The 27099-nt window shown below is 39.3% G+C and overlaps 1 protein-coding gene across 5 annotated transcripts; it reads left to right on the forward strand.

The window, feature by feature from the left end:
• LOC126913883 (hillarin) lies at positions 1–25945 on the forward strand. Of its 5 annotated transcripts, none has more exons than XM_050717138.1 (12): positions 1–734; positions 5307–5756; positions 11612–11876; positions 17910–18026; positions 18571–18743; positions 19886–20129; positions 20842–21068; positions 21332–21553; positions 21650–21799; positions 22191–22380; positions 22853–23110; positions 23339–25945. In XM_050717138.1, exons 2-12 carry the CDS (start codon positions 5413–5415, stop codon positions 23648–23650), a joined length of 2502 nt encoding a protein of 833 aa, XP_050573095.1. In that variant the 5' UTR covers positions 1–734; positions 5307–5412; the 3' UTR covers positions 23651–25945. The 5 variants fall into 5 exon arrangements, with proteins under 5 accessions (XP_050573095.1, XP_050573097.1, XP_050573096.1 ...); XM_050717140.1 differs by having other exon boundaries at positions 11645–11876; XM_050717139.1 differs by lacking the exon at positions 1–734 and adding an exon at positions 3392–3529.
• Positions 25946–27099: the final 1154 nt, after the last annotated feature.

The raw sequence follows: 27099 nt of genomic DNA on the forward strand, positions 1-27099 counted from the left end.
CCTCTCACCTCAGATCTTCCTGGAACGTCGAAGGAAGCAGGTGGCGATATTCAGGTTCGACCTCTCGCGTGGCCGCCTCGCTTGGTGGCGGGACCTCAATTCCAGGTGACGGACACACGAAAACCGTGCCAGAAAACGTTCGTACGCGTCGACGTGAAGGTCGAGACTATCAGCCCGGTCCTCTGTGGTGTACTCGATAATCGAGATCGAACAGCCAAAACCGGAACGTCGTTCCGAACAGCGTCGGAGCGACTTGATCACAGTTTCCACTCTGTTAGGGATCCGTGAAGTCGGGATATCCTACCTGCCAGGTGGACTTGTTCCTGGAATTGTTCTTCTTTGTTCAATTCTTCGTTCGTTCGATGGAAGACGGTGCGCGCGCGAACACGAGGTCCTCTGATATTGGCCCTGCGGTGATCATCGGGACCTGGTGATTTCAATGCACGGTGCAGCAGCAACGAGAGAGAAGCTCGTGATATCGTGCGCGATTTTTTCGCAGTGTCTTGGTTTCTCATAGACGGAGTACGATAAAGTCAATAGAAAGTAAATCGTGGAATATAATCGATCGTCGATCGCGAGACTTTGTCGTCGAATCGTCAATAAGAAGAAACTTATTAAAAGACGGGACGTATAGAGGAAGGAACGGAAAGTTTGTGAAGAGATGTTCGAGGTGGACCAGGACGATCATCGAGGATTCTTGTGGACCAAGCTAGTGGACATGAAAGCATGAGAACGTGAGTATCCACGCAGATATCGTTCTGGTGTCGACCACGGGGAAAGAGGGAACACCGGCCTTGCTGGTTATATTCAGCTTTTTTTTCATTCCTGCTCGCTGCTCCAATTGTCTTGCCGCTAGAACGACCGGTCGAATCATGTGCCTCGTTTGATACTCGCTTCAGCGAATATTCTTCTCCGAGATATTCTCGCTGATGCTTTGATTATCGGTTTCATAGGCGCACGATTTATTACGTGGTTCTTGTATTCGCGTGATACACGTGTTTGACAAATCTGATGCGCCTCGGGGGATTCTCGCGATTCTCGCCTTCTCCACGGTGCACGGTGAAATCATTCAAATCTCTGGGATGGAAAGGGACGGAGAGTGACGGAGAAAGAGGCGTGCAACGTGTACCAGGCCCCTTCGATGTGCCTGTTCAATGGAATGCCCGCTATTCACCGGTACTTTCGCGCGTTAAGTAACCAGACAAACTGTCGCAAACACGGGAACACACCTTTTCCGTTAACCTGTTGTCTCCAAACATCGAGCAGGCTTCGAATTCAGACTCGCGGTCTTCATATTCTTCGATCTACCTCGATATAAGGTTTCTCGATTTCCTTAACGCGATACATGGAGTTACGTGGCGCATACACGCGCTCTACGTAGCTGTGTGTATGTGCGTTCGTGGGTTTGTGTGCGTACGTGAGGGCACGCGTGTGTCATTGCATGTATACGTACGTATGTGCGCGCGCTGAGCGTAAATACCTAGGAGAAGGTGGGCCAGAATGGGGACACTGGTATTCAAGCGGGCATTATCGAGTGATAAACGATGCGTGGAATGCAATAAATAATTTTCACATGCTGGACGGTACCAATTTTCAACGAATCCCGATGTCACATGCTCGGGAAATCGCTTTTCTCGTTTGATTAGGTAGGAGGTTTAATTTTGGAGCATATTCATAAATCTCTGGATATTTGAAAGTTTGAATTATAGTTTTTGCTAAAATAGGTTGAGATTAGATCTTGAAAATGTACCTAATATAATAATAAATGGTTAATAAGTGCCAACATTACTTTATAAACACGTAAATTACGTGTTAAGCATCTACTGATTAATGCATAAAAGTGTATAGATAAGATTGTAACATATAAAATGTCCGTTTGAAGGCTTTAGATTCTTTACTTAGATTACGTCAAGAAGTATATTGTTCGTTTGCGATGATTTCGTATGATCATCTCATCTCTTTTGTTTTGTGTATCTTTCATCTAAAGTAGTGTTGGAAGTTTTTCAGTATTTCTTTTAGAATGATACAGTGAATACACACGAAATTCTTCTCTTTTAAATATAGGTTTTTAAGACACCATTGCCAATGAACATTCTAGTCGTCCTTGGTTCCTAAACTTTTTTCCAGCCGATACTGTAGCCATGAAAATAGATGAACGAAACAACAAATATGTAAGAAAGAATTTGTACAAGAAATATCTAAGAATGCTATAAATTTGAAAAATGTGTAGCTTTGATACACAGTGTGTTAATAAACTGACTTTGCTGTCTTATAAAATTACATTTATTTTAATCGAGGGAAATGCACATTTTTCGTATGATATCTACGACCAAATGCATAAATACGTATATACGTCGATATTTCGTTTTACAAAATTGCGCGTTCATTGGTCACACACGCTTAACACGATGAATGAAAACCGACGAGAGACCGTAATTGGAAGTGTCGCGTTTTACGGGGACTCGTTACGATTTCCTCTTTCGACGTTGCGTAACGCGATTGAAATGCACGCGAAGTCGGCGATCTGTTCGGGCGCGACGGGGACGTTGCGAATTAACGATTGTGAAAAACCAAAAGGCAAGGTAAATCCGGAAAAGACGAGCAATGTGGAAAAAATGAAACGCTGGATGCAGGTGCGATTTACGAGCGTCCTTAAACATTCACGACTACCGGGACGTCATGGGACGCAAATCGACCGAGCTCGTTACCTCGTTAAATCAGTAAATTCCACATAAACGAGGACTATTCTAGATATTTTATGCGTAAAGATTGCGAATAAGTTACATGTGAGAATTAATAGCAAAAATTCGTGCCTCTGCAGTTAATGATTAATAGTAGATTCGGTATAACAATTGAAAAAATGATCTCAAACGTTTGACCTATACCATATGCAAATTAATTTCAAAGTTTCCCTAGATATACATCCTACACCGATTTAAAACGTGTTCGAAGATAACGTTGACAACGTTTCAACTATTTTTACGAATCCACGTTCCATCGATAAAGTTTCCAACAAGCTAGCCTCCATTGTTCAGTCGACGTATCAATCAGATATTTTCAAAGTGTTCACGGCCGAGTGGCACAAAGAATCGTCGTTGCACGCTAGGATAGACGTTGATAAGCTTAGAACGTGTTTAATATCGACAGGATATTCGCGAAATAAAATGCTTTCCCCGACCACCGACTGTCCTACATATGCCCGCTCTCCGGAAGGAGAACTTTCCAGCGTGTCCATCTTCGTCCGCGAATTTTTGTCCTACGCTCATCAAGGAGAGACTCGCAGCGGCTGAAAAAAAGAATCAGTGCGTGTCGTGGCGAGCGGAAAGCCGCGATTCGGTGATGCGTGAGACGAGCTATCCTGCGTTTATTACGGTATTGTTGTGCATGGTCGCTAACGGTATGACGTAATCGCCATTGTGGTCGCTCGCTGCGCAACGGGAGAATTCGGTCTGTATACAGGAGGAATCGTGGAAAGAAAAGGGAAACCTCGATCGTCGTATCGTAACGCGATTACACCGGTGAAACCGAGGTAGTAATTTGGGAAACACGCTCCACGGTTCATTTAGAAAGTTTCCAGTATGATGCGTGACTTCGTTCGAAAGAAGATACATAATATGTTTCTTTACGTTCGTGTAATTTCGTGACGCAATCATGCATTAATGTAGAAGAAGATTGTGTGTTTTTAGCATTATATTTTGTGATTTTGTGAATAGAATACTTTCGAGCATGGTCAGTTGGTTTTATGCTCGTTTCTGGTTATTTTGGCTCAGTAGTTCTTGTCGTCACAGCCATTGAGACTTTTTTTGGCACCGTTGGCTCTTTTGATTAATCTCTAATATCACTTTTTATATCGTCGTTAAAAATAAGACTCATTATTGAGCTCATAACGTGACTCAAAGAGGATACAGCGTCAAACACGCAGTTTTGCCTTCACGATCATTTTCTCAGTTATATCGCAATCATAGCGTTAATTGAAAATCTAAACTCGTCATTAGAAACGCGTTAAAGACCTCATTCTATAGAAATCTCGTCAACAGAATATGATTTCTGCTCGTGGAAATACAAATTCAGAATACAATGGAAAGAATCTATCGAAATTCGAGCGAAGCTTGTTCAAACATCGTAATATATGCCAGAAAGCAATTATCGCAAGGTAGAATCAACGAAATCGTGGAAAATCACGAATTTCGTATGCAAACGAACGAAATTCGATGGAATCGTAAGTTTCTCAACGAGAATTCATTATTTCTGTCTATAAAAAGCACAGAATCTTTTTTCCACAGTAAATAATTTCCTCGAGTATCGTATCTAGAAACATATGCAAACGAACAAAATTTGATAGAGTCGCAAGTGGCTCAGTAAGAATTCGTTAATTCTATCTAGAAAACGCGTGATAATATAAAATTATTACTTCTATCTATAAAAGCGTAATAATTTCCTCGAGCCTTCTGAAGCAATCGTAAAGATGGACATGAACGTAGAAAACGATGAACAAACAGAGTGGAATGAAAAAATGCGATTTCCACGATGTGATTGTAACACGAAATCTGTTATCTTTCGAACGAAGCGTTAACGAGGACGTACGTGTGAAAATCCCGATATGACGTTATATGTCAGACTTGTGTGCCGTGAGCTCGCGAAATCTGTTGCAATTATCCGTTTGCTGGTCGCCCACTATGAAAAGTATTGGCAACGAATCGTTGCAAAAGTCGACAGGAAAGTGTCGGCGGTATTGGTCATTCTTAATAGCGCTAATGCGTTTATAGGTTTATACTTTTTAATCGCTCACGATCGAGATGCTATCGGCTTAAGTTTTCTGTTAGCTCTTTCGTTTCTTCCTATCTTGTATATTTCTGTTTTTTCTTTCTCTTTTTTAAGCATCCTGCAGAAGTAATTATTGAGAGTTAAGAAATAGACGCGGTCTGATTCGTTTGCACGCGTTTTGCATCGAGGTAATTACCGCCAATTAAGGCACACGTTTTCAGCTTATGAAACATATTTTACACCTTTCTGCATTTTGTCGTGGAAATAAAAGGAAGATGCATTCTCTATTGCAAAAACAACGGTATACTTACATACATACATAGATGGCTCATCATCTAACACAAATAAATTTTATTCTTTTTGCAAATCGACTGTGAAATCGCATGAAATCGAGCCTTGTTTTGATCCCGATTTTAATCTTCACTTTAACCTTCGCCCAAGTCTTTACCAAAATTATCATATTATAAAACATTCAATTTAATTCCCTTCGTCGTTCAATTTCACCTAATGTTTCGACTAATACGATAATTTTCACATTTAAGGTCGTACGCGGTATGTTCCACAGCGAGGTGCAGCGCTGACTGAGGACACAAAAGAATCAACCAGGAAACGGAAGCCTAAACAACGGGATCCTGATCGAGGAAGACGATGTATCGGCCGAATTTTTACGAGAGCACGTGTTTGAGATGCGCTCAGACCGTCTACCAAGTGGACAGAGTCGGTCCACTGAAGGACTTCACGTTCTTTCACGCGGGATGTTTCAAGTGCGCGATTTGCGGTACTAAACTGACCCTGAAGACCTACTACAACAACCAGCATACGATCAACGACAAGGAGGTGTACTGTAGCAGCCACGTTCCTAAGCCAGGTCCAGGAACCTTGGACGGATCTAGTGTAGGCATTAGGTCCGCGCTGAACGTACCGAGAAGCGGTTACGTCAATGAACAGATCAGAGCTGGTGGCGCGTCGCCGCGGGGAGTTTATCCACCTTGGTAAGGCACTCACCATCGTACCTTAACGCTAGACTGCGGACTTTTATGCAAGTTTATATTTTCCAGAATATAATTAAAAAGGTGGAAACTTGGTATAAAATTGTTTTACTTAACAAGTACTATAAATTATACTTTGGGTATTTTTTATATTCTTTCATATTATAGGCATTCTGTGTAATTTTACGCTTTTAAATTGCCTACAAATGTATAGAAATCTGTAGTCTACTTGTTACTATAGCGTCTGTGGTACTATAGATTGTTTGCCGAGGCTCGATGAAAGCAGAGTTTCCCATTGTTCAATTTTACTGATTGCTGTCCGAGTTTCGCTAGTTTATTCTGTATTTATGGTTGTACTTCTGTAGTAAGATTTCGAAGATTTCTAACATAATTGATAGAGTCTGTGTAAAATAAATTGTTGCTCGTGGTCATTGAAAACGGAATCTTCTGTTGTAATTCGCCCACGTTTCGCGACAGTTCAATGTTTCTTATTCCATAGAGAAGTGGTCTCGAATAATTGATTTTCAAAAGGCTAAATAGCGTCGCGATTTGTTAATAATGTTAAGCTTCGTATAGATCTATCAGCGATCCTCTGGTTTGAATAGATTGAATGGAAGCTGATAATGATTTCATGTCTTCGGGATATAGAACTTTGCGGTAGATTTGTGGAAGGAATGTGTGCTGTAGACTTGCTAAGCAGGAGGTAGTAGAGTGTGTTAATTTGGTCCACTGAGAAATTGGTCGAGCCTCGGTGAATCAATTAGCACCAGGATAGGTGTATCGACTAGGTTGAAAGTCGTTTGGTTTGATTCGTCTTAGAACTGGTCATAGGATTTTCGTTTAGTCGAAATTTTCTTTTTAAAACAAACTTATTCAGATTCGATTCTTTTTAAATTTCTAGTTTCTATGAAATTTCAAACAACCAATTTGTGGTTCGTTTCTTTGTTAAAATAAATTTGTATAGAAAAGGAGAATCACAGTTACTTTCTTCATGCAATCTTACATCGCTGCACCCAAGTTAGAAAACGCGAGAAACAAATTGAAAGGCGATTGATCTAATCAATGCATCCCTTTTCTTATTCTCTGTTACGTTTATCGGAATATCAGTACAACACGACGATGCTTCGGTACTGTTATATGTATCTACAACATCGCAGCAATTCTACGAGGGAACATAAAAAGAATCTAAGAGATACTGATTGGAATTCACAACGTAACTTAGTTACTAGAATACATTGGACGCAATCTTCCCATGATCGAAGAGACCTTGATTAAATAACAGTAATCATAATAAGGAAATTAATTACGTGTAATACGTGTGGCAACTATTTAGTTGCAATTGAAACGAGAGTCCGGTTATTCGCATTGACTTGTTATCCTGTTCGTGTTGTTGGTTCGTGGCCGTGTTACCGGAAACGGCTGACATACCGTGCGGTAGCATGAGGTGTCATCGATTCAGGAAAAGTGTCGTGTCGTGTGGAACGTCGCGGTAACATATAATTTTCAAGTCTAAATGTGGGAGGGACGTGACACACGCGCGTAATTAAGCCGCGGCTTCTTAAGTCGCGCTTGCCGATTCCAAGGACGTGGCCTGATCGTACGTAACCGGTATTGCTATTCCAAAGGTTACGGGTTGAATTACGCTGGGAACGTTTTACTAGCAATGCTAGTAATGATACGTTGAAAGCGATCGTTGAATTAACTTGAGCATTTCTCTCTTTCCTGTCTTTCCTTTTTTCTTCTTATCTCTCTGAATTTTTCCGAGCTTAATATTTTCGCGATTCGCGAGATGACAGATAAAATATCTTCTACAAATGTAGATTATAAGAGAAAAATGCGACAAGTAGAATATTTTCCTTGATTTTCTGTTCTTAAACTCGTGTAATGATCGAACAGGAGAATTTTATTATGAAAGTGAATTCAAACTGAAGATGATCTGTCAGGTTCAAAAATGGTCTTTTAAAAGTAGCTGATAAATTAGGAAATTTTGTGGAAGCCTAAAGTACAAACGGAGCAATACATATTTCAAAAATTTTGACGAAGATCCACTGACCTATAGATGTTAAAAAATTCGTAATAAATTCACGAGTATAAGAAGTCTCTCGCTTTTTAAGATATTAAATACCTAACTTCAATCTGATTCAATTGAATACACGTACTTGATTTTTGAAATTGAAAACATCGTAGAAAACGAAGTTTATCGACGTGGCTTTTGAAAAGCCGATTTAATCCTGTATGAACTAAAATATAACTCATATAAATGGAATTCTACTCTACTAGATTATATCCCATTTAAAAAATGACACTCGATCTATTTTCTTTTTTAAAAATCTAAATTATATTACGATTCGTACTTTTATAATATTTTACCAATTGTTTAAAAAAATGCTATTTCCAAGAGATTGAGAGCGTCGCAGAAAATCGCGAATTTCTGCGTACGGTGCATTTAAAATTCCTTAATGAGAAAGAGAAAATCATGGCTGGGTGAGGGAGATTCGTCACGATAAAGTCGCGTTAAACCTCGTTAAAATTCCATCGTTGTCTGTCACAGTTTGGATTATTCATTCTGGTTTTCTTTTTAGTAATAGAATCGTATACGACATAGCCGTTAAACGCAAATTGCTGTACAACAGCCCCGACAGAAAATTAACGTGCACGGCTCTCCTTTACGTTTCCTGTGTTTTAATGGCTCTTGTACGATCCGCCGGAAAGTCGATCGACTCGCTTCACGTTCGGTTTCACCACTTTCCCTTCGGTGTTAAATCGAGATCGCCGTTTAAGTGGAGTATAAATGGTCGCGCGGCCTTTTGTGCTCAAACGACCCTGTTAACGGTTTGTTAACCGTGTTCCTTAACCTTGACGACGCACGATTAATGCTTTATTGCCGATTCGATTCATCTTTTACTGGTTTCGATTTCATCCCCGTAAAATCGAGTTTTTTATCAATTTATAAAGGACACTAGATGTTTCAAAGAAGAAGAGAACATTTGCTTTTTATAACTATTAGTTCGTTCAGTAAATTCGTGCCGCAGTTGTACTCTTCGTGATGCATTTTCCGAACAGAGAATAACAAACGACTGAGACGAATGGTCTTACATGATCAAATTTAGTACAGCCGAAACATTTGAGAAGAGGAAATTTAGTTTTTCCATCTTGACAAATTACGAGCGAGACGAATATTTTTTGTTAGTATCTCTTGGAAAATTAACATAAATTCGATTTCTCCAAAAATATACGTTACAACCGAAGATATTCATTCTTCTGGCGATCTCATGAAATTTTTCATGCGACGCGCAGATCGGTCACGTAACATGGACACATCTCTACAAGTCTGTCGAGTCCTGAATTTTTTTACCTATAATTATTTGCTACAGAAATTTGCCACAGAAAGTTTGGTTGGCAGTCATTCCCGGGGCCTATATGCATACGTGTTAGCCGAGGCATCTGGTTCATCTTCGTTACATAACGCATCGCCACATTGGCCTTAATCCCGACCAGGTCTTGAACAAAGTGTGAAACCGCGATTGTGCGCGCGAGAAGCACACTTGCTCTCCGGCCGGAATGTCAATGGCTGACCCGATTTCCTTGAAATAACGAGCTCGCCTCCGAGAGATTCATGCGGACGCGATCGGCCAGACGATCCTGCGTTCATTTTTCGATCGATCCGGAAAACAAGTGAAATATCTCGTTGCGCGTTAAAATATAAGTGAAATTGCTTTCGATAATTAGACCGAATAATTATACACGTGTACTGCAACAAAACTTTCGTGTAACAGTCTTCGTGATATAGTACAATACCAAATTGAAGCATTAAGTTAAACGCTAAAATGTCCAGCCAGTCGATTTTAATCTATGTTAATCAAGAAATTGTAGTAATTGGAAGTGAAATATAGTTCTCATTAGCTAGATCAGAATCAGCAAGATTTTACTGCATAGTACATGATGTACCTCACAAATAAGTATAAAATGGTAAAATCTATTCGATTTGGCTTAATTACAAGAAGAAGGAGCGTGTTGTGCCTAAATTAAACGAAAGTTTGCTTGGACTAATTCTTTTTCCCAATTACACCCTGCAGGCTATAAAATCGATTAGAGAAAGACCTGTTGCAACGTTCAGGAAGTACCTCAAGGTTCCAAAAGAACCAGTGCAACCACCACTAAACGTACTCGTATAGAAACGTTACGTAAAGGTCGATGGGTCGTGAGAATGTCTGAATTTAATCATTTGGACTTCTCGAGTATCGAATACATCTGTTTCCTGAAAATTCTAAAGCCGTCAATTCATACAGGATATTTACTGCGCCTGGAGAAAATGTGATATTCGATGCAAATTGAAAGTGTCCCCTGGTTTTATTAGTTAGACGTGACAAGTATTCCACTTGCGATATTTTATGTCTGTTTGCATATGACATGCACTCTAAATATTTTGTTGAGATTTCTATAAATATCTGCAAGTGTTCTAATACATATGGATAATCTTCTAAAGCTTATGAAAGTATTTAACTCTTATTATACATTTAAGATGGCTATTCATGCTGTACGGTAATCTTTTTATTAAATATATGTTTACAATGAATATCTTGTAATCTGTATGTACGTTCTCAGATTGGTTTTATATTTGACGAATATAATCACGACAATCGTGTCTCATTACGACGTTAATGAAATTTCAAAATTTTGTATTGTAACATACGATAATGAATAATATGAGCACAAAAGTCTTATGGTAAGCCAGTCAAATGCTTTCGTGATCCGATGTATATCGTTTTCACCATTGAACAAACCCGCGAGAAGTATGCGTACACACACGGGTTAACGCGTGTGCAGTGGAAGAATTTCTTGTAGCTGCGTTTCGCGAGTTCTCTGCCTCCGGCTGACATAAGGAGCGCGCGCGTGTACGCGACAAAGACAGAATGTCTGAATACAGAGAGAGAAAAAGAAGGAGAAGAAGAAGAAGCAGCGGCTTCAGCCGCAAGTGAATGAACCCCGGAGGAGAGAACGAGCGAGAGAAGGTGTAACACATTCATTTAACCAGAGACTTTCTGGTTTCTCATAAGCGATGCGGTGCTCGTGCGCGAGACGGCTGTTGTCAGGATTTTTCCTAAGTCGAGCCAATGAATCAGGCTCGTCGGCTCAAGCCCGTGTGGTAATTAGTTCTAGGATGCTCGTTGGAACGCGGCTGAATCGTTGATGAGCTCCGCGCGAAGCAGACTTGCACGTAGGGAAACGTTTCGAAGGCCCCGTTAAAAAGGCTGACCTAGTTCTTCGATGCGCGGAATCATTGAATTTGCATGCTAAATGCCGGAAGCTGCGGCAAATGTTGCACGAGTCAGGATCACGGTTACCAGGAATTTCTTTTCTCTCCGTTCTCTTGTCGTTAAACGAAGCTCGAATCGAGTCGATGTAGCGATTTGGCTTAGTCTTTTTTGTCTCGATCACACGAAGGGAAATCACACCGACAAGCGATACGGTCGAATTATTTTTCGCTTCGAATGATCAAATTTTACGTTCATCATATTTTCCTAGTATTTTTATTTTGACCATGTGAGGGAAAACTGCTTTGGAAAATGATACGACTGGCACACGCTTGTCACAGTTTTTTATTATTGTCCATTTGAATTTCACTAAAAAATATCGAGTGAAAAAGGCGATATCGCTCGCTTTTGCTACGTTGCTACTTATGGTGCTATTTGATTTATTCGAAAGAAAATCACATCGTATAATAACATTACCTAATTAAATTTTCTATCCATCGTACATTTTGATTTTTTGAAAGAAAGTTGACATTCTATAGGAGGCAACGACGATGACGACGATCCCTAGTCCCCCTGAAGACCCGTTGCATAATTTTGTTGCAGTTACGATAATGTAGACTCGCCTAATTGTGCCAGGCACCTAAACGGACATGGTTCACCGCCGGCCACGAATTCGTCCCAGCGTGATCTTCATGGGAACGCCGGCGGAGGAACGTCCTCGCCGTACAACCACAATTATTCCGGCGACGGGAGCTACCAGTACGGGAGATTCGACGCGAGCGCGCTTCACATCGCCCATGCCCTTAAGCAGACGGAGCTTCAGAAGGGCTACAGCAAGGCACGCGAGAAGCCCATCGATTATTATCTGGTGAGTCATTCGCATAGTCCGGTGAAATCATTCGTCACGGTCACCGCCATATTAGGAGCGGGTTACCTCTATTCCAACACCGATCTGCCGCGTAATTACGCGAGGTATCGAGCTTAATTACCACTACGCGGACCATCGTTTTATCAAAATATTATTACAGCGGAGCCCTCGATTAATTGAGCTCCGATTATCCGCGGTTTGATTAATCCGAATCTTGGTTACTCGCGTTTTGCTTATTTGATATAGAAGCTATATATACCGTCTACCATAAGTATTCAAATAGCTGTTGGTTTTTGGGTTTTGAACTTTCAAGATGATAAGATGTTTTGATATTGGCTTTTCGGGATGAACAATCGTGTTGGGATTTTGCATTTGCACTTTGTATTTGCATTTTGGTCCAAAAAAGTCAATATCAAGATATTTGCTGGTATTTAATGTAAATTGGATGGTTCTCTCTGACTTTAGTTTCTACTTATTTTATTATAAACCTGCTATTTAAGTTGTATCATACGCTCTTTGTAACGCAAAATATTAAATAAAGTAAAATCTGTTACAATCGTTGAATAAGTGTAATCGGTAAGTAGACTAATGTGTGTGTGCTAATGCTTATGATCGACGGTATAAGGTATCTTTATTTTTTTCTGCAGCACTCGTAATAGTCTTTGTTAAATATATATTATATGATAGATCGTAATAAACAAAGAGTACGTTAAACTAAAGACAAGGATAGTTGGGATATTTATTTCAAAAATATCTGGAGCAAGTTGCTTCAGGACTGCGTTAATTACGTTTCTTGATTAATATAACTTCTTAACGATGACCTGATTACGAGAGTTCGCGTTGAAGTATGGAAAATCAGATTTGAATTTCACGCTTTTCTGGATATTTAGGCAGAATTACTTTTCGCCAGTCGAGTCGATAGTAATAAATAACGACTTTTACATCTGCCAGATTGAACTGTCTTGTTAATCACTTAGCAAACCTCTGAGAAATAACGTGCCAAAGCTTTTTCCACTCATTGTAGAAATTATAAACGTACGTATTTTAAACATCAATCAATCGCTCACCGAGCAACATGGCGCGATATCCGGTTTTCGAGATCCATAGGACGCTGCAGAACAAAATCTGGTATTTCGCCTGTGCCCAGTGGCGCGTGAAGATACTAGGAAGAGTGGAATATATACGATAACCAAGTTCGTTGATTAGTTGGAGCGAGAAATACGCGTTGACAGAAGGTAGACAGAAGGCGTTTTAATGGAAAATGGTCGGAAGCCCGAATTTCCGATCGCGATGGAATGCGGGCCGGGTACCGGGATTCCGTGCCAGCAGCCGTGACTTTCATGCGCGAATCGCTTGACAAGCGAGGAATGTGTACCGCCGCGAAGACGGACCCTACATGAAAATGAGATTGCCGGCTTGCTTTTCCCATCGGTGTCGGCGTAGAAGAAGAAGGCCGAGCCGCTAGTCGCTCCACTATCGGCGCGTTTTCTCTCAATCCGCTTTCGCGTGTACATTCAGCAAAACGCCTCCCGCCGGCTATGGCTGTTATTTATAGTATTTCGTGAATGTCAGCCTACCTGCGTGCACGCTCTTACGAAACGAAAGTAGCGTGGGCAACGAGCAGGGTCGTGCACCGTGTCTACGCTTCGTTTCCTTCTGCGTCCCGTTGACGAGAAATCGTAAGATATGAACGTCCTTCGACGTAGTTATTAAGTTCGTTGGTCGGAGAATTCTTTTTATTAATTTTATTAAATGTATATTAATTATCGATTTATTGGTTCATTTAGGAAGCTTGTGAGAAAATTAACAAATTTAAGGGCTATTTATTTTCGTAGAACTAGTGTTTTGTAGAGTAACATCTGCACCATTTTGTCCAATGACTTATTCTTATTATATTTCCATAACATTTTTGCATCGATAGCTTCGCGAATCTCTTTCATAGAAACTTTCGTACAAAGTCTCGTGACTTTTGAAACTTATAGTTAATCGAATATTGGCGAATCTTCAAAGATGTGTCCTTAAAAATGAAGTCTTTTAGGCGAAGGTTTTATTCTATACTTCATAATTTTGCATAAAGAACTGCCATCTTCTTGCTTATATCAGGATCACAGAAACACTCTGTATACATATTATTATTAGCCATTTTCATCATACCGCAATAATTACAATTGTCAGTATCTAGAAAAATATTAGAAAATTATAGAAATGGGACGAAACTGTCTCCAGAGTTTCTTTCATCGCCTGATCTTTTCGGTCGTTTACGCTTCACGCTTGTTGCAATGGTAGCGGTTTCTTACGATCGGACGATCAACTTCGAAATTGTCCGTTCGAACGCCTCGTGAATCGTCAAACACTGGTGATCTGGCGATGATCATGGTTCTGCGAATCGTAGAAACCCAACATGGGTTTCCGTCTTATTGTCTATAGGTTGGGTAAAGAGAACGATCGTGGAAAGTTTACGAGAGGTCGATAATTGGGAAGCCGCGTGGGCAAACCGATCTCGGGCGTGCCCGTCATCCTCTCGAACGTAGAAAGTATGATTCGTTTTAGCTAACGGTCCCGTCGAACGCGCTGCTGGTTATTATCGGTTGCAATAAAATAGAGATCGTTCTGTGTATCGAACTGTTAGAAGAGATTCACGCGATCTCCAGCCTGATATCGATATTGAAATAAAAAAAAAAGAACAGTTGGATTTTATGGATTTATCAGAGCGGAATGAATTTTCACGTATGGCTACTGCGAGTGGTCCTTGAATAGTACGATGCTTCAATCAAATACGAGTGTGGTAATTCAGTGAAAAATTGTAATACTCCAAAGCGTATCAAATTGTACAACTTGTAAACCTGTAATAAATCAAGCTAAACAATTCTAGCTCAATTAATATATTTGTTATGATAACTTGGATAAGACGGTACTAGAATGAAATATGTATGTGGCAATTCAATAAAAAAATGTAATACATGCTTTATATTTTAAAACATACTAAATTCTAAGCTCGGAATAAATTGAATTAAATGGGATCAATTAATACATTTATTATAACATCTTGAATAACACGATACTTGAATCAAATATGAATGTGGTAATTCAGTGAACAATTGGAATATTTTGAAATATACTAAATTATACAACTTCCGAGTCTAGAATAAATCGAATAAAGCGGGACTAATTAACATATTCATTATAATATCTTGAATCAAAGTCAATAGTAGTTTTACGATACGATACGCGTGCGATGCAAATTAAGAGTGGAACTATCGTGCTATTGTTTTATCTCCTATAAACGCGTCCCTCAGTCAAGGTTCCACGCGACGCGGCGATTCAACTTTCTTCACCTGCTTCCGTGACATCCGAGAACAATAACGACGAACGTCCTCGTGAACATTAACCGAACTGTTGCCACGGAAGAACGCGTTTCCCCTGTGTCTTCTTTTCATGACAGCGTACACACGCGAAGGAAAGCTCGCGCACGGACCCAGAATCGCTTCCGCTTGCGGTACTCGGGTACCACGGCTGACAGTTAATTAGAGAATCGTTCCGCGGTCGCGGAAGAAGCCGTGTACAGGAGAAGAAAGAGCAAATGAGGGGCGGAGAGGGCCACCGTGTGCGTATCCTGTTTTAAAGAGCGATTGTGGTTCACCTCTCACGCGCCTTCGCCAACAAACGACCCACGGATGTTAATTGGAATCGCTGTTGCGGTCAATGCTGTGTGCCACAGTCTATCGGTTTTATTCTTACTTTCTTCTCGCTCCTTTTTCGGCCAGACTGGCAGATTGAACGACAGATTGGCGCGAATGGACTGATCTTGCGTCTCGGACATTGACGTACGATTATTGTGTAACGATGGAATTGAATTATTCATAACGTTTTGCTATTAATTTAGTTTTCTACTTTGGTAGACATTTTTGTAGATGTTCTTAAAGAATGTTTCTGTTATATACATGTGATAACCATAAGAATGAGATCCTAAAATTGTACTACCAAGATCGTGCTGTTGTTTGACTTTGAGATTAAATATTTGTCTTTGTTGGTGTTTGAAAAATTTTAGGAGAATTGTCTATCGGTGTTCAAAATATTCGAATGATCTGAGAATTCTGTAATAAATTTTATACGAATTTTTTCATTCACGGAAAAATTAATTAGGTAGAGTATCCGAACTACACGAAGCTGACAATCTTGCGGAACTCTGTTTGAATTTAATCACAGACTGATACAAATCTTCTGTTTACGAACGACGGGATTAGCAAGATGGAATTGAATAGACAGCATACGCTTTTTATCTGTATCGCTTTTTATCGATACGCGCGAAGAACCAGAGTCTTATTGAACGTGACAATTTTTAGTAAAATCGACTTTAGCAAAAACGTATTCGCGGATCAAACACGTCTATCCGTTCGAGGGAAAAGTAAACAGCAGTTGGAAGGTTCGTGACGGAATCTTGGTCACGAACCAGTCACGAAAACAGGCATCAAAAAGAATTATATTTCTTTAACGGCGCTGGCACGCAGATCGATCGAACTAATCCTATTAATGAGATTTCTTATTTTATTCTATTTTATTACATCCAAAGAGAATAAGGTCTCTATTAAACCTTTTAGTTAGCACACTAAATAGAATGAAAATCGCGATATAGTTCAACATCCACGAACTTCAAAATGAAAGATTCTATCGAACGTAGAATATGAAACGATAGCAAACGACGAAGACGGTTCTTGGCTATTACAAGAAGTGTTTCTCCAAACAGAAAACAGAGAACTTCATGGTATGGAATGCTGGTTAACCAGTCAGTTGTAGTAAAGTAGTCACAGGAAAGTGCTTCTTCAATGACGCGAGTAAACAGATGGTCCGAATTAATTCTATTAGCGCGCTTTCTCATCGTTTCGTCGATAATTTTTACCGATCCACTCGAGCGCAAACGACAAGATTAACAAAACAAGTAACATACTATGACCATTGATTTGAAAATAGCAACCTCTCGGTCGTTACAAGAAATTGTTGTCTCTTTTTTTTCTAGAAAAAGCCTAATTGCATCTGTCGCTGCGAGAGGCTGAGGCTCGTCTAAGCAATTTCAGCAAGCACAACCGCAACATTCCTTACTGCACAGAGCGATTCGACCATAGAGATAGAATCTTACGGTTGTATTTTGTATCTCTGAGGTTTTTTATGCAAATAATTTGCTGTTAATTCGCTATAAATATTCAACAAGATTTTATCTTGCTTGTGTTATTTACGTTTCAATCTTTTCAATTTTTGTTCGAATTAATTTTACGTGATCCTCACAGCCTGTTCTAGTTTCTTCTCGGTATGTCTTAATACTTTTCATGTTTCAATACATGACGCATCTATAAATTTTCAAATATCTCCGTCGAATCGTTTCATACAACTCTTAAAAACTCTAGGCGTAAAAAAGAAACAGCTTCGAAATGTCAGTGCTCTCTAACATTGTCCTTATTTGCGGTTATTTCACGCAATAACGTGCGCTGCTATGACGTAACTGTAGCGTGGGCATCTGAGTTTGTACGCGCGACCGACTTGCGCAGGAAATTGCTTGCGTAACGCTATACCAAATCTAAAGAAACCCTTTTTCAAACTGAGTGTCTATCTGTGTTCCATCGATTACTTTGTAAACGGAGAACGAATCCATTGACGCTCCATCGGTACTCGTTTCTCTTTCCCTACGAACGCTTCGATTTGTCGAACGATTCTGGAGCGCGCATCTTGTTTCCAGCCAAAAGGAAAGCAGAAACACGGCGTGAAAGTAAAGCCGACAAAAACTGGACGACCGTCGCTGGGACGTTTAGGTGCGGCCTCCGCTTTTTGATAGAAGAAGATACCTCGGTTTAATTGCGACCCATCCCCGGTGAAACTCGTTCGAGTTTCTGCTGAACGCGATTCCCGAAACCGATCCAACGAGTTCCTTTAAATTTCCCGCGCGGCAGACGAGGAGGATATGCAAAAAATTCCAGCCTTCTTTTTCTTTCATAATTAAGAGAAAGGCCCTTGATGACCCTTTTTTTTTGTTGCAATTATCAGGATCGAGATGAGCAGACGCGACTCGAGATGAAACATCGCAAGGAGGAGGATGACCTCTATCGGAAATTCGCTCACCATCGTGAGGAGGAAGACAGACGAATTCGAGAGGAATTTAGGGTACGTGCTTCTTTCATATTGCATATTTCATATTACACATATATACATATATATAGTTTTGTTAATACTGTATTTGTGAATTAGATGGTGGAATCATGGATATGAATAAAAACGGAGTTAGTAGTTGGTATTAGAAAAACGTGAGAACATTATACAGGATGTTACAGTTAAATAGGTCACCTAAATATTTCTTTCATAAAATTAAAGTGAAAGTATCTCTTGAACTGATCATTTTCAGACTCAGGTATCTTAATATTTTTGTCTGAAAAATAAAAAAAGACGCACCGATTGTTGTATGAAAAAAAAAAGAAAAAATAGAATAATTCGTTTGAAAGAATACAGATGATCTTGAAGTCTTGAGAAAAAATTGAGAGCCCCTTCTTGGGTTGAAATTAAATTTAATGCAGGAAAAGTTTGCAACAGAGTTAATTAATATATTCCAATTTAAATTTCAAGTACCTCGAGAAGAAAATCGTTTTGGGAATATTTGGATCAATATCGAGCAAGCTCTGTGATTAAAAGATCGTGTTTCTTAATTGAATAGGACGAATGGGAGAAGGAACTGGAGGAACTATCGGCCAGATGGGAACGCGAAAAAGGTGGAAGAGCCCGAGCCCAGCAATTTCAACAAGAGAAGGAGGACTTGGAGAAGAACATGACTCTTCGTAGGGACAAGAAAAAGGAAAGTCTCACGCGCAAAATGTTGGAGCACGAACGGTACTTATTACCTAATTAAGCTGATTCTATTGCACGCTGCTCTGATTACGTTCATTATGAAATGCAAGAAAGGCAAGCAACACTCTTGGGCTAGCTGACCCACGATTAACCCTTTGATTTGATGATTGTTAATTTTCCCGCGGGAAAACTACCCATTTTCACCTACGAAACTTAGTGTCAGAGACTAAAACAACAAAGTCTTTCCTGGTAGCGTAGCAAGTATTTTTTACACAATGGGATTTACATTGTAGAAAGTGGATTAGAGCGTTAGAAAGAAAATCGAGTGAGATTTTTCTTCGTTAGTACTACATTGTTATATCCACGTTCTATATAATTTTGCATTTCTTCTAAGAAAATGTTGCTTTTTGTTTAGACAGCAGCAGTCGAGTTCACTAAACATTGAACAATTTTACAAGAACTTCTCCTTTCTCTTTCTCAGTATTTCACGAATGAAGTACGGTCGTTCTACTTGCTAATTAACAAATTTCTTCCTGGTGTATTGTATCTATCGATGATTAAGTTTCACTCAATTAATCTAAAAATTCAGTTAAGTTCTATGTAATTCATTTGGAAAAAAAAGTTAACATTCGATAGGCGCAGTTAAATGTTTCGTATAAAAGAAAATTTATTTTTAAAAGTACAGAAAGTGATTTCCATTCGAATTCGTAGGCAAGGTATCTCGTATTTTAATGGAGAAATATGCGAGACACTCGCCTGAAACGTCGTATGAATTACTATGTAAGACATCTCGTCTACGTATGCACATATTAAAAAAAACATCCGTGAGTTTAATAAACTTTTCTTGAGTTGTACAAAAAAATAGATACATATTCATGAGCCGGGGATCAAGCGCATCCTACGCAGGAATCATAAAATACAGAGATTTTAGCAAGAAAATATTCCCCATCGAGAAATATCAAACAGCAAAAAAGAAAAAAAAAGAAAAAAAGAAAAAGACAGATCAGAAGACGAAACGTTCTTTTAACCATATAACAAATCTACATCTTCGCCAGATACGCGTATCAACTAAATTTGGATCTGAAGATATTAAAATCAGAATGTAGTTCCAGCGTTTGTATTAGCATTTGGGAGTGGGTTCGCTGATGAACCGCGAATTCTTGTAACTCCAGATCAATTTTCAGGGCGGCGACCGCAGCATTGGTGGAAAAACAGAGCTCGGAGATGTTGGAGCTGATCAATGAGGCAAGAAGCGAGTATATGCGGCAGGAGAGCCTGTATCTCGACGAAGGGGACGGTTATGCCCAGGAAGCGCCGCCTTTGCCTTATCCATCTCGTGCTCCACCTCCACAACCCCCTGCCCTCGCAAAGTATCACATCTACAATGATCCTCTGGAGTTTGCTGACATGGATCAGATAGCTATTTCGGTAAGCCCCCGTCGTAGTGCCAACCCCCTTTAACACCGTCATCCCCTTGTAAATGTAACGTCGAGGAAGAGTCGAAAGGGGGTGTGTTACACCCGTGGAATTTTAAACGGGCGGCTTGGAATCGGTGCGGACCGATATTTTCATATATTCGAGACGGCCTCGCTTTTATCCGGTCTCCGTCTATACACGAAGACCTCGCGTAATCGATTTACGACCTTTCTTTCATTCGAAGGATAGCGAGGAAACGGTTGATCGCCTATGACAACGGTGTCGTGTCGGGGCTATTCGTTATGATACCATTGAACAGTACGGTACCATTAGTGGAATGGAAGGGTGAAAGAGGTATTGTGCTAGTTCTCGTGAATGTTTAAGTTATACGGAGTCGGTAGAAATTGGGTGATGAGTAGAGTGTGAGTGTTTCTATGAATTTGTATTTTTATGGATAGAACTGAAAAGGAATCACAGTCTCGAAAATAGCTTTCTTAACTTTGTTCGCGAACTTAACTTTCGGAACTTAATTTTGTTCGCGGTTTTATTAAAATTCTGTTACATTAGGAAACTATTTAGGCAAAAGTTTATTAAAATAATAGAAATCGTTATTTGGAATTAATAATAGAAATAATTTAATTTAACATGATTTTATGTGTCTTAACATTGCTGAATCCATCGTTCTTATTTTATGTTCTTTTTTTTTGTTCTTTTAATAAATCAGGTAGCCCAAGAAGATCAGAAAACATTCACAGATCTGGTACGACAGTTGGTGAGCAGATGCGGATCAGATATAGAAAAAGCTAGGACGATATTCCGATGGATCACCGTGAAGAATCTAAACACCATGCAGTTCGACGAGAATCTGCGCGGGGACACGCCTATGGGCTTGCTGAGAGGTATAAAGCACGGAACTGAAAGTTACCACGTTCTGTTCAAACGACTATGCAGGTAAACGCAACTAATTTAACACCTCAATGATCTTTCTCACGACACGCCCAAAATAATAATTCACCCGTAAGACTGGTTCCATGTTTCAAAATTATATGAATGGAAACAATAATGATAGACTAGCGTTTCAAACGGATCAGAAGTTTCACACATTGATCGAACGTATTAGATACAATTACGATCTCCATTATTTTGATCAATCGTATATTTTAGATTTGGTGTTCTGTTTTTCGTGACTCACTTTGCGTATCATATTCTTACAGTTACGCTGGATTGCACTGTGTGGTTATAAAGGGTTACAGCAAGTCGGCTGGTTATCAGCCAGGCGTTTGCTTCGAGGACAACCGATTCCGGAATAGCTGGAACGCAGTTTACGTCGCTGGTGCGTGGAGATTCGTTCAATGCAATTGGGGGGCACGACATCTGGTCAATGCCAAAGAAGTTCCTCGTCCTGGTCAACCAAAAGCTAAGAACGATAGTTTGAGGTATTTCCCTGAAACCTACCTTCTATTTCGAACATTTGACATGACACAGTTTTTTTTTTCAATTATTCAACCTGTTCAACTCTTCGTTCTTCGCAGATACGAATACGACGATCATTACTTCCTGACAGACCCGCGAGAATTCATTTACGAGTTCTTCCCCCTTCAAGAGGAGTGGCAATTGCTCAAACAACCGATTTCGCTCAAAGATTTCGAAGAGCTGCCTTTCGTGCGTTCGTTGTTCTTCAGGTAATGCAACTCCTTCGCCAAATACTCGTTAAAAAACTAAATTCCTTAACTTTCTCGCTTAACAAAGTTGCGTACCCAACCATTTCATTAAAACTATTCATAGCATACACTATCGATCTTAAGTATTTGGACACTTGCGGATATTTAGTACGAATCGAGTGCTATTTGTTGCTTTTATTTTCTAATTTTTTGTAATGAATAAATCTATCAATTCATTCGCATTATGTTTTGACGCTAATAAATTAACGAACTTAGAAGAGACTTATAATAAAGAAATTAAAATTTGTTAGAATCTTCAATAAATGTAACGAGTAGGTGTCCTATATAATACTTATGGCCGACTGTGTACAAGGAAAAAAGAATTTACTCACGTTTTATGTAAATTCGGCAGGTACGGCCTCTACTTTCCGGATACGAACACGAATGCCGTTATGTACACGGATTCTACGGGCGCCGCGACCGTCAGGATAGCGATGCCGGCTCACATGCAGTCGTCCCTCATCTTTCATTATAATCTCAAGTTCTACGACAATGATGGCGACGGATATGACGGCGTGTCATTGAAACGTTTCGTCATGCAGGTAACTCGAGATACTTTGTCGCGAAACGGTTTACGGGCTAATTATCCGCTAGCCGCATTCGTATAAACTAATTAAAGAAGTGTCATTAAAGGAAGAGACCCTTAATAGGAGTTTAAGAATCGTTTGCTAGTAAATTGCTCGCCAAGTGAAATTAATTGGCCGACAGAAATTCGCAAAAGGCTCGTAGTTAGGTCGGTTCAGGACTGTTTAAACATCGACATTTCCCATGTTTATGACGATATTAGCGTTTTCCAATATTGATTTTCAATGTGGCCTTAACGAGCTGTTTGGACAGTCCACATAATTAGTCAAATTTTAACGACACTACATATCAGGGTACTATTTACGTTTGTATAGTGTTATGTATGGATAACACAAGCTTTAAAATTAACTGTACAATTTTTCGAAGAATTTTTACCGTTAGGATATTACATATTAAGATTTTATTCGTGTTTGAAATTTGTGTTCGTAGTCTGTCGTTGGGAATATCGTTGCGTTTCGTGTGCACGCGCCCTGTTCAGGAGCTTTTCTCCTGGATATTTTTGCCAACGCGGTGACACCCAAGGAATACTTAACCGGAGAGCCGATGAAGTTCAAGAGCGTGTGCAAATTCAAAATTGCATGCGAGGAATTGCAAACAGTGATGGTACCATTGCCAGACTGCGCGAGTGGCGAATGGGGTCCAACCAAAGCCACGAGACTGTTTGGTCTCATACCAATAACTCATCAGGTACACAAATAAGGCATTTTTAACTAACAATAATTAAATTTTATCCAGTCACAAGCTTCCAAGGTTGAAAAATATAACTCGAGACACTTTCACGGAAGAATTCCAGTTTCATTGAGAGTTTTATCATGTCAATTTGGAATTGCCAATCTCAAGATTTAAGTCGCTTCTACAAGATATATATCGCTCTAATAAAAACCATGTTTTTATAACCACTGTTTTTATAACCAGGAGGCCTTAGTGTTCGCTGGTCGCGAGTTGGAGATCCAATTCCGAATGTCGCGACCGCTGACCGACTTCATGGCGACGTTGCACAAAAACGGAATCGAGGAAAAACGACTCTCCAAATACGTAACGCACTCGATCGCTGACGACGACGTGGTGACTTTCTCGATCAGCTTTCCCGAGGAGGGTCAGTACGGTTTGGATATTTACACCAGGGAATCAACGAGTCCTACGAATGTTCCCCACGACATCACCGGTGAAAAGCACCTGCTCACGCATTGCTGCAAGTATCTGATTAATTCCAGCAAGAGGAACTAGCAACGTTAACTACGATTTCGTATTTTTATGCATATAGTATATATACAATATAACGATTTCGCTGGATCGATTCGATACATGGATACGAAGAAATACATCGCGTGTATAAATTGGTACATGTGATGAGACTAGACTAAAGGTGCTGCAAGTTCTTTTATCATCGTGTTCTTCTCTATTTCCTTTATTTTTACGGATACATTCCTTCTTAACTACGAATTTGAGGAACTTCGAGTGACGTGTAAGAACTAATCTACGAGATTAGCCTTTACTTGCCAGTAAACTATTGATTAAAGGGTCAACTAAAGAGTTGATCAAGGTGACGATTATGCAAGATGATTTTCACGATGATAGCCAAGAAAACAAAGGGGGAAGGTGGTTTTCGAACAACTGGTTCTTGAAACTTTGGCACGAGGAACTTTGAAAAATGTCACCGATTGCGAGAACGATTCCGATCTGACGCGCTACCTCCACGTTCTTCGTAGTTTGTAATAACGATTATTATCTTATTTGAGATGTGTTTGAGGATATAATCATTAGATTGTGGATATTTATGCAATGTTCATGTTTTTATAAACACGATTGTAAGACATGAGAACTTAGGAGAAATTCGTTTCACCTATTAAACATTATAACGAGTATTGTACTTTCGATATTTGATACATTTTTGCATATTACGCGCATTCTATACATTTTTGCATGTTAAAATGTTCCACAAACGCATAAAAATCCGCAGTTTAATAATTTTAGTCGAAGGATAAGTTGTGTCTAATAGGGTCCTTATTTAAAATTCGCCTGTTCTTTTGCACGGCGACCATCATGTCGTCCGTGTTTCAGCGAGAAAGTTGGCAATTATAAGTTAACCAGCTCTGGAGATCGACCATCGCGCTCCGACCGCATTAATCAAACTTTCTCGCCTCGACTCGAAGCATTAATCCCAATTATCTCGGTCTGCTTTAACTCAATGTCGAGAATCGCGTTTCGTTTTTACGCGTTCGAGGTATTTGGACAGAATGGAACGAGACTTTGTTACGCGAGGTGCTTATGTGTATATGGATTATGCACACAATCCGCTGATCTTTCGATCGGTCGATAAAAACGAGCAAAATTATCGATCGAGATGAAGGATCTATGAAAATAAAATTGGCGAGGAATGGTTCGTTTTCAAGAAAGCGCATGCTTTGTTCTCAAGTCTTCTACGTTCTTCGTATTCTAACGATGGTATATATAAAGCATTCCTTTTTTCCTTGTTGCGAACGACCATAACCGCAAAATTGTTACACGAAGCGGAATAATTACAGTGGAAGCTTTTTATCTGGATAAGTCGGGGTAAAAATAAGTTGTAAGACAGTTGGGATAATCGAGTATTTTTGATAATAGTTTATTAGCTACTGCCTTCAACTTTCCATAAATTCGAAATAATAAAGTATAAAATAAGCACGAATAATAAAATATATAGGAGCAGAGCTCTTTTTTAACCTCCTCAATTGTGCAAGAGGATCTGACGTTCAGAAAACTAAAGTTAATGTGAAAGCTATGTTCCATTTTTGATATAGAGACTTTTTTCTAAATACAAACAAATGATTGCATATATTCGCTATAAGAATACGGGTCCATATAATTAGAGCTAAGTTGAGCATAAGTAAGCTCGACCTCGTATTAATTCGAATAATAGAAGCTTAGATATAAGTTCGTATATCTAAAGCTGAGTATTAACTTGTTCGTATAAACGAGGTTCTACTGTATTTCGTTTGTCTCTAGGACACCATAAGGATATACGACATTCCATTTCAGTAATTATGTATCTAGGTTCGTTCAGAGAGATTTTGAAATCACGAAATTTTGCGGCTACGGTGGTTTTCGAAGTTCAGGTGCTATATGTTATTCTGTCAGGATTAGCTGCACGATTCTAGTTATTCTCGTACGCGAGAAGCGCGAAAACGTTGAACTTTTCAAGCGGAAAGTTTTCAGCGGTAAAAGCTATATGATTGTTAATTTTTGTAATATGAATATCTTTTATCTTCCTCTCTCTCCCTCCCTCCCTCCCTCTCGCCCTTTTTCTCTCTCTTTCTCTTGTCTTTGTTGTTATTTCGAAGTTATAACAACGCTTACGCAAAGAAAGTTCTCCGCGATTCCTATTACCGGTGGAATAAAGTATAACTCGAGCTTAATATCCTCTTTCTCATTGTTTCATTCTAACGAGCATGTAAATTAATTTTTATACATATTACAGATACGTAATAAAGACTCGTGTTCTTGTAAAGAAAAAGGAAGTAATAAAATCTAATTTTGTGGAAACTTGGCAATATCTAGTTCATGTAGCACAAGATAAACTTGTAATTATTCTTTTTTATTCAATTATATTTGTCATTAATATTCTAATTAATTTAAATAATTAACTTATGTACATAAAGTAGTATATGAAAGCATTCTTGTAGGAACTTCTTATGAATATATTATGTGATGTGCAAGACATTTTGAAATGTTAGTAGCGCCATGGTAAGACTTGACTGTTATTATCGTATCAGTAAAATTTGAAACGAATCTGAAAATGTATATAGAAGTTGCAGAATATTTGCTATAATCATATATTCAGTCAGAAATAGAAGTATACAACATGAATATTGGTTTCAAATATATGTATGTATATAATTAATACTACAGATATTTGTAAAAGCTTTCTGCGGTAAGTGTTGAAATACTTTTGTAAGTCACTATATGCGCGTATATGTGTAGTTACCTTTTTAAAATGGTGTCGGTGTCCCGCTTCGTTCCCGCCAAGAACTTCATCAGTTCTCCTACAGATGGCAGCACCATCTTAGTTTCGTTTAGTGCCGTCCAACACGCAAAATCCCGCGTTTCGATTAAGCGCGACAAACGAAAAGTCCGTGGCCTGTGACAATACTTTAAACTGTGCCAGATCGAAGATAAACGGAAAGTTTTACTAGTCCAAACAGAAAACTAGCGACTTCGAACATCCAGCGTACATTTAAGTCAAAGTTGGAAACATCATGAACGTACTGCGACGAAACCGGTGAGTCTATTAACACTTTCACGTTATACATTACGAAGTATGCTTTGACAACGCGTTATTATCGACTAAGATTATTAATTAGAAGAAAAAATATCGTTTGAAAACGCTTTTTGAAGGTTCGATGTAGTTTGCTATTAGTATGACGGATTCACAATAATTCACGGTACACGGACGTTTTGGAGAGTCACATTTCAAAATGTCTACACCAAAAGCAATCACGTGACGCATATCCATATCGATTTATCGAAGCGAAAAGTATTTTACGCGCTTTCTCCCCTTATTTTTCGACCCCAGGCATTCTATGCTCGCGAGGCTTCTTAAAATGCGTTCGTAACCGGAATTCCACTCATAACTGGTCGCATTCCCGTGTTTTCTCATAATTGTAAAAAGTTTTACGGTTGAGCCTTTATTAAAGTTC

The sequence above is a fragment of the Bombus affinis genome, chromosome 2, assembly GCF_024516045.1.
Source record: "Bombus affinis isolate iyBomAffi1 chromosome 2, iyBomAffi1.2, whole genome shotgun sequence".
Lineage (NCBI taxonomy): Eukaryota > Metazoa > Arthropoda > Insecta > Hymenoptera > Apidae > Bombus > Bombus affinis.

Bases quoted from the DNA above. Each gene is read 5' to 3' on its own strand.
- LOC126913883 (XM_050717138.1), top strand. From the start codon at position 5,413: ATGTATCGGCCGAATTTTTACGAGAGCACGTGTTTGAGATGCGCTCAG. The intron at 21,800-22,190 runs GTAATGCAACTC...TAAATTCGGCAG, and splicing joins GTGCGTTCGTTGTTCTTCAG to GTACGGCCTCTACTTTCCGG. The intron at 23,111-23,338 runs GTACACAAATAA...TTTTATAACCAG, and splicing joins TCATACCAATAACTCATCAG to GAGGCCTTAGTGTTCGCTGG.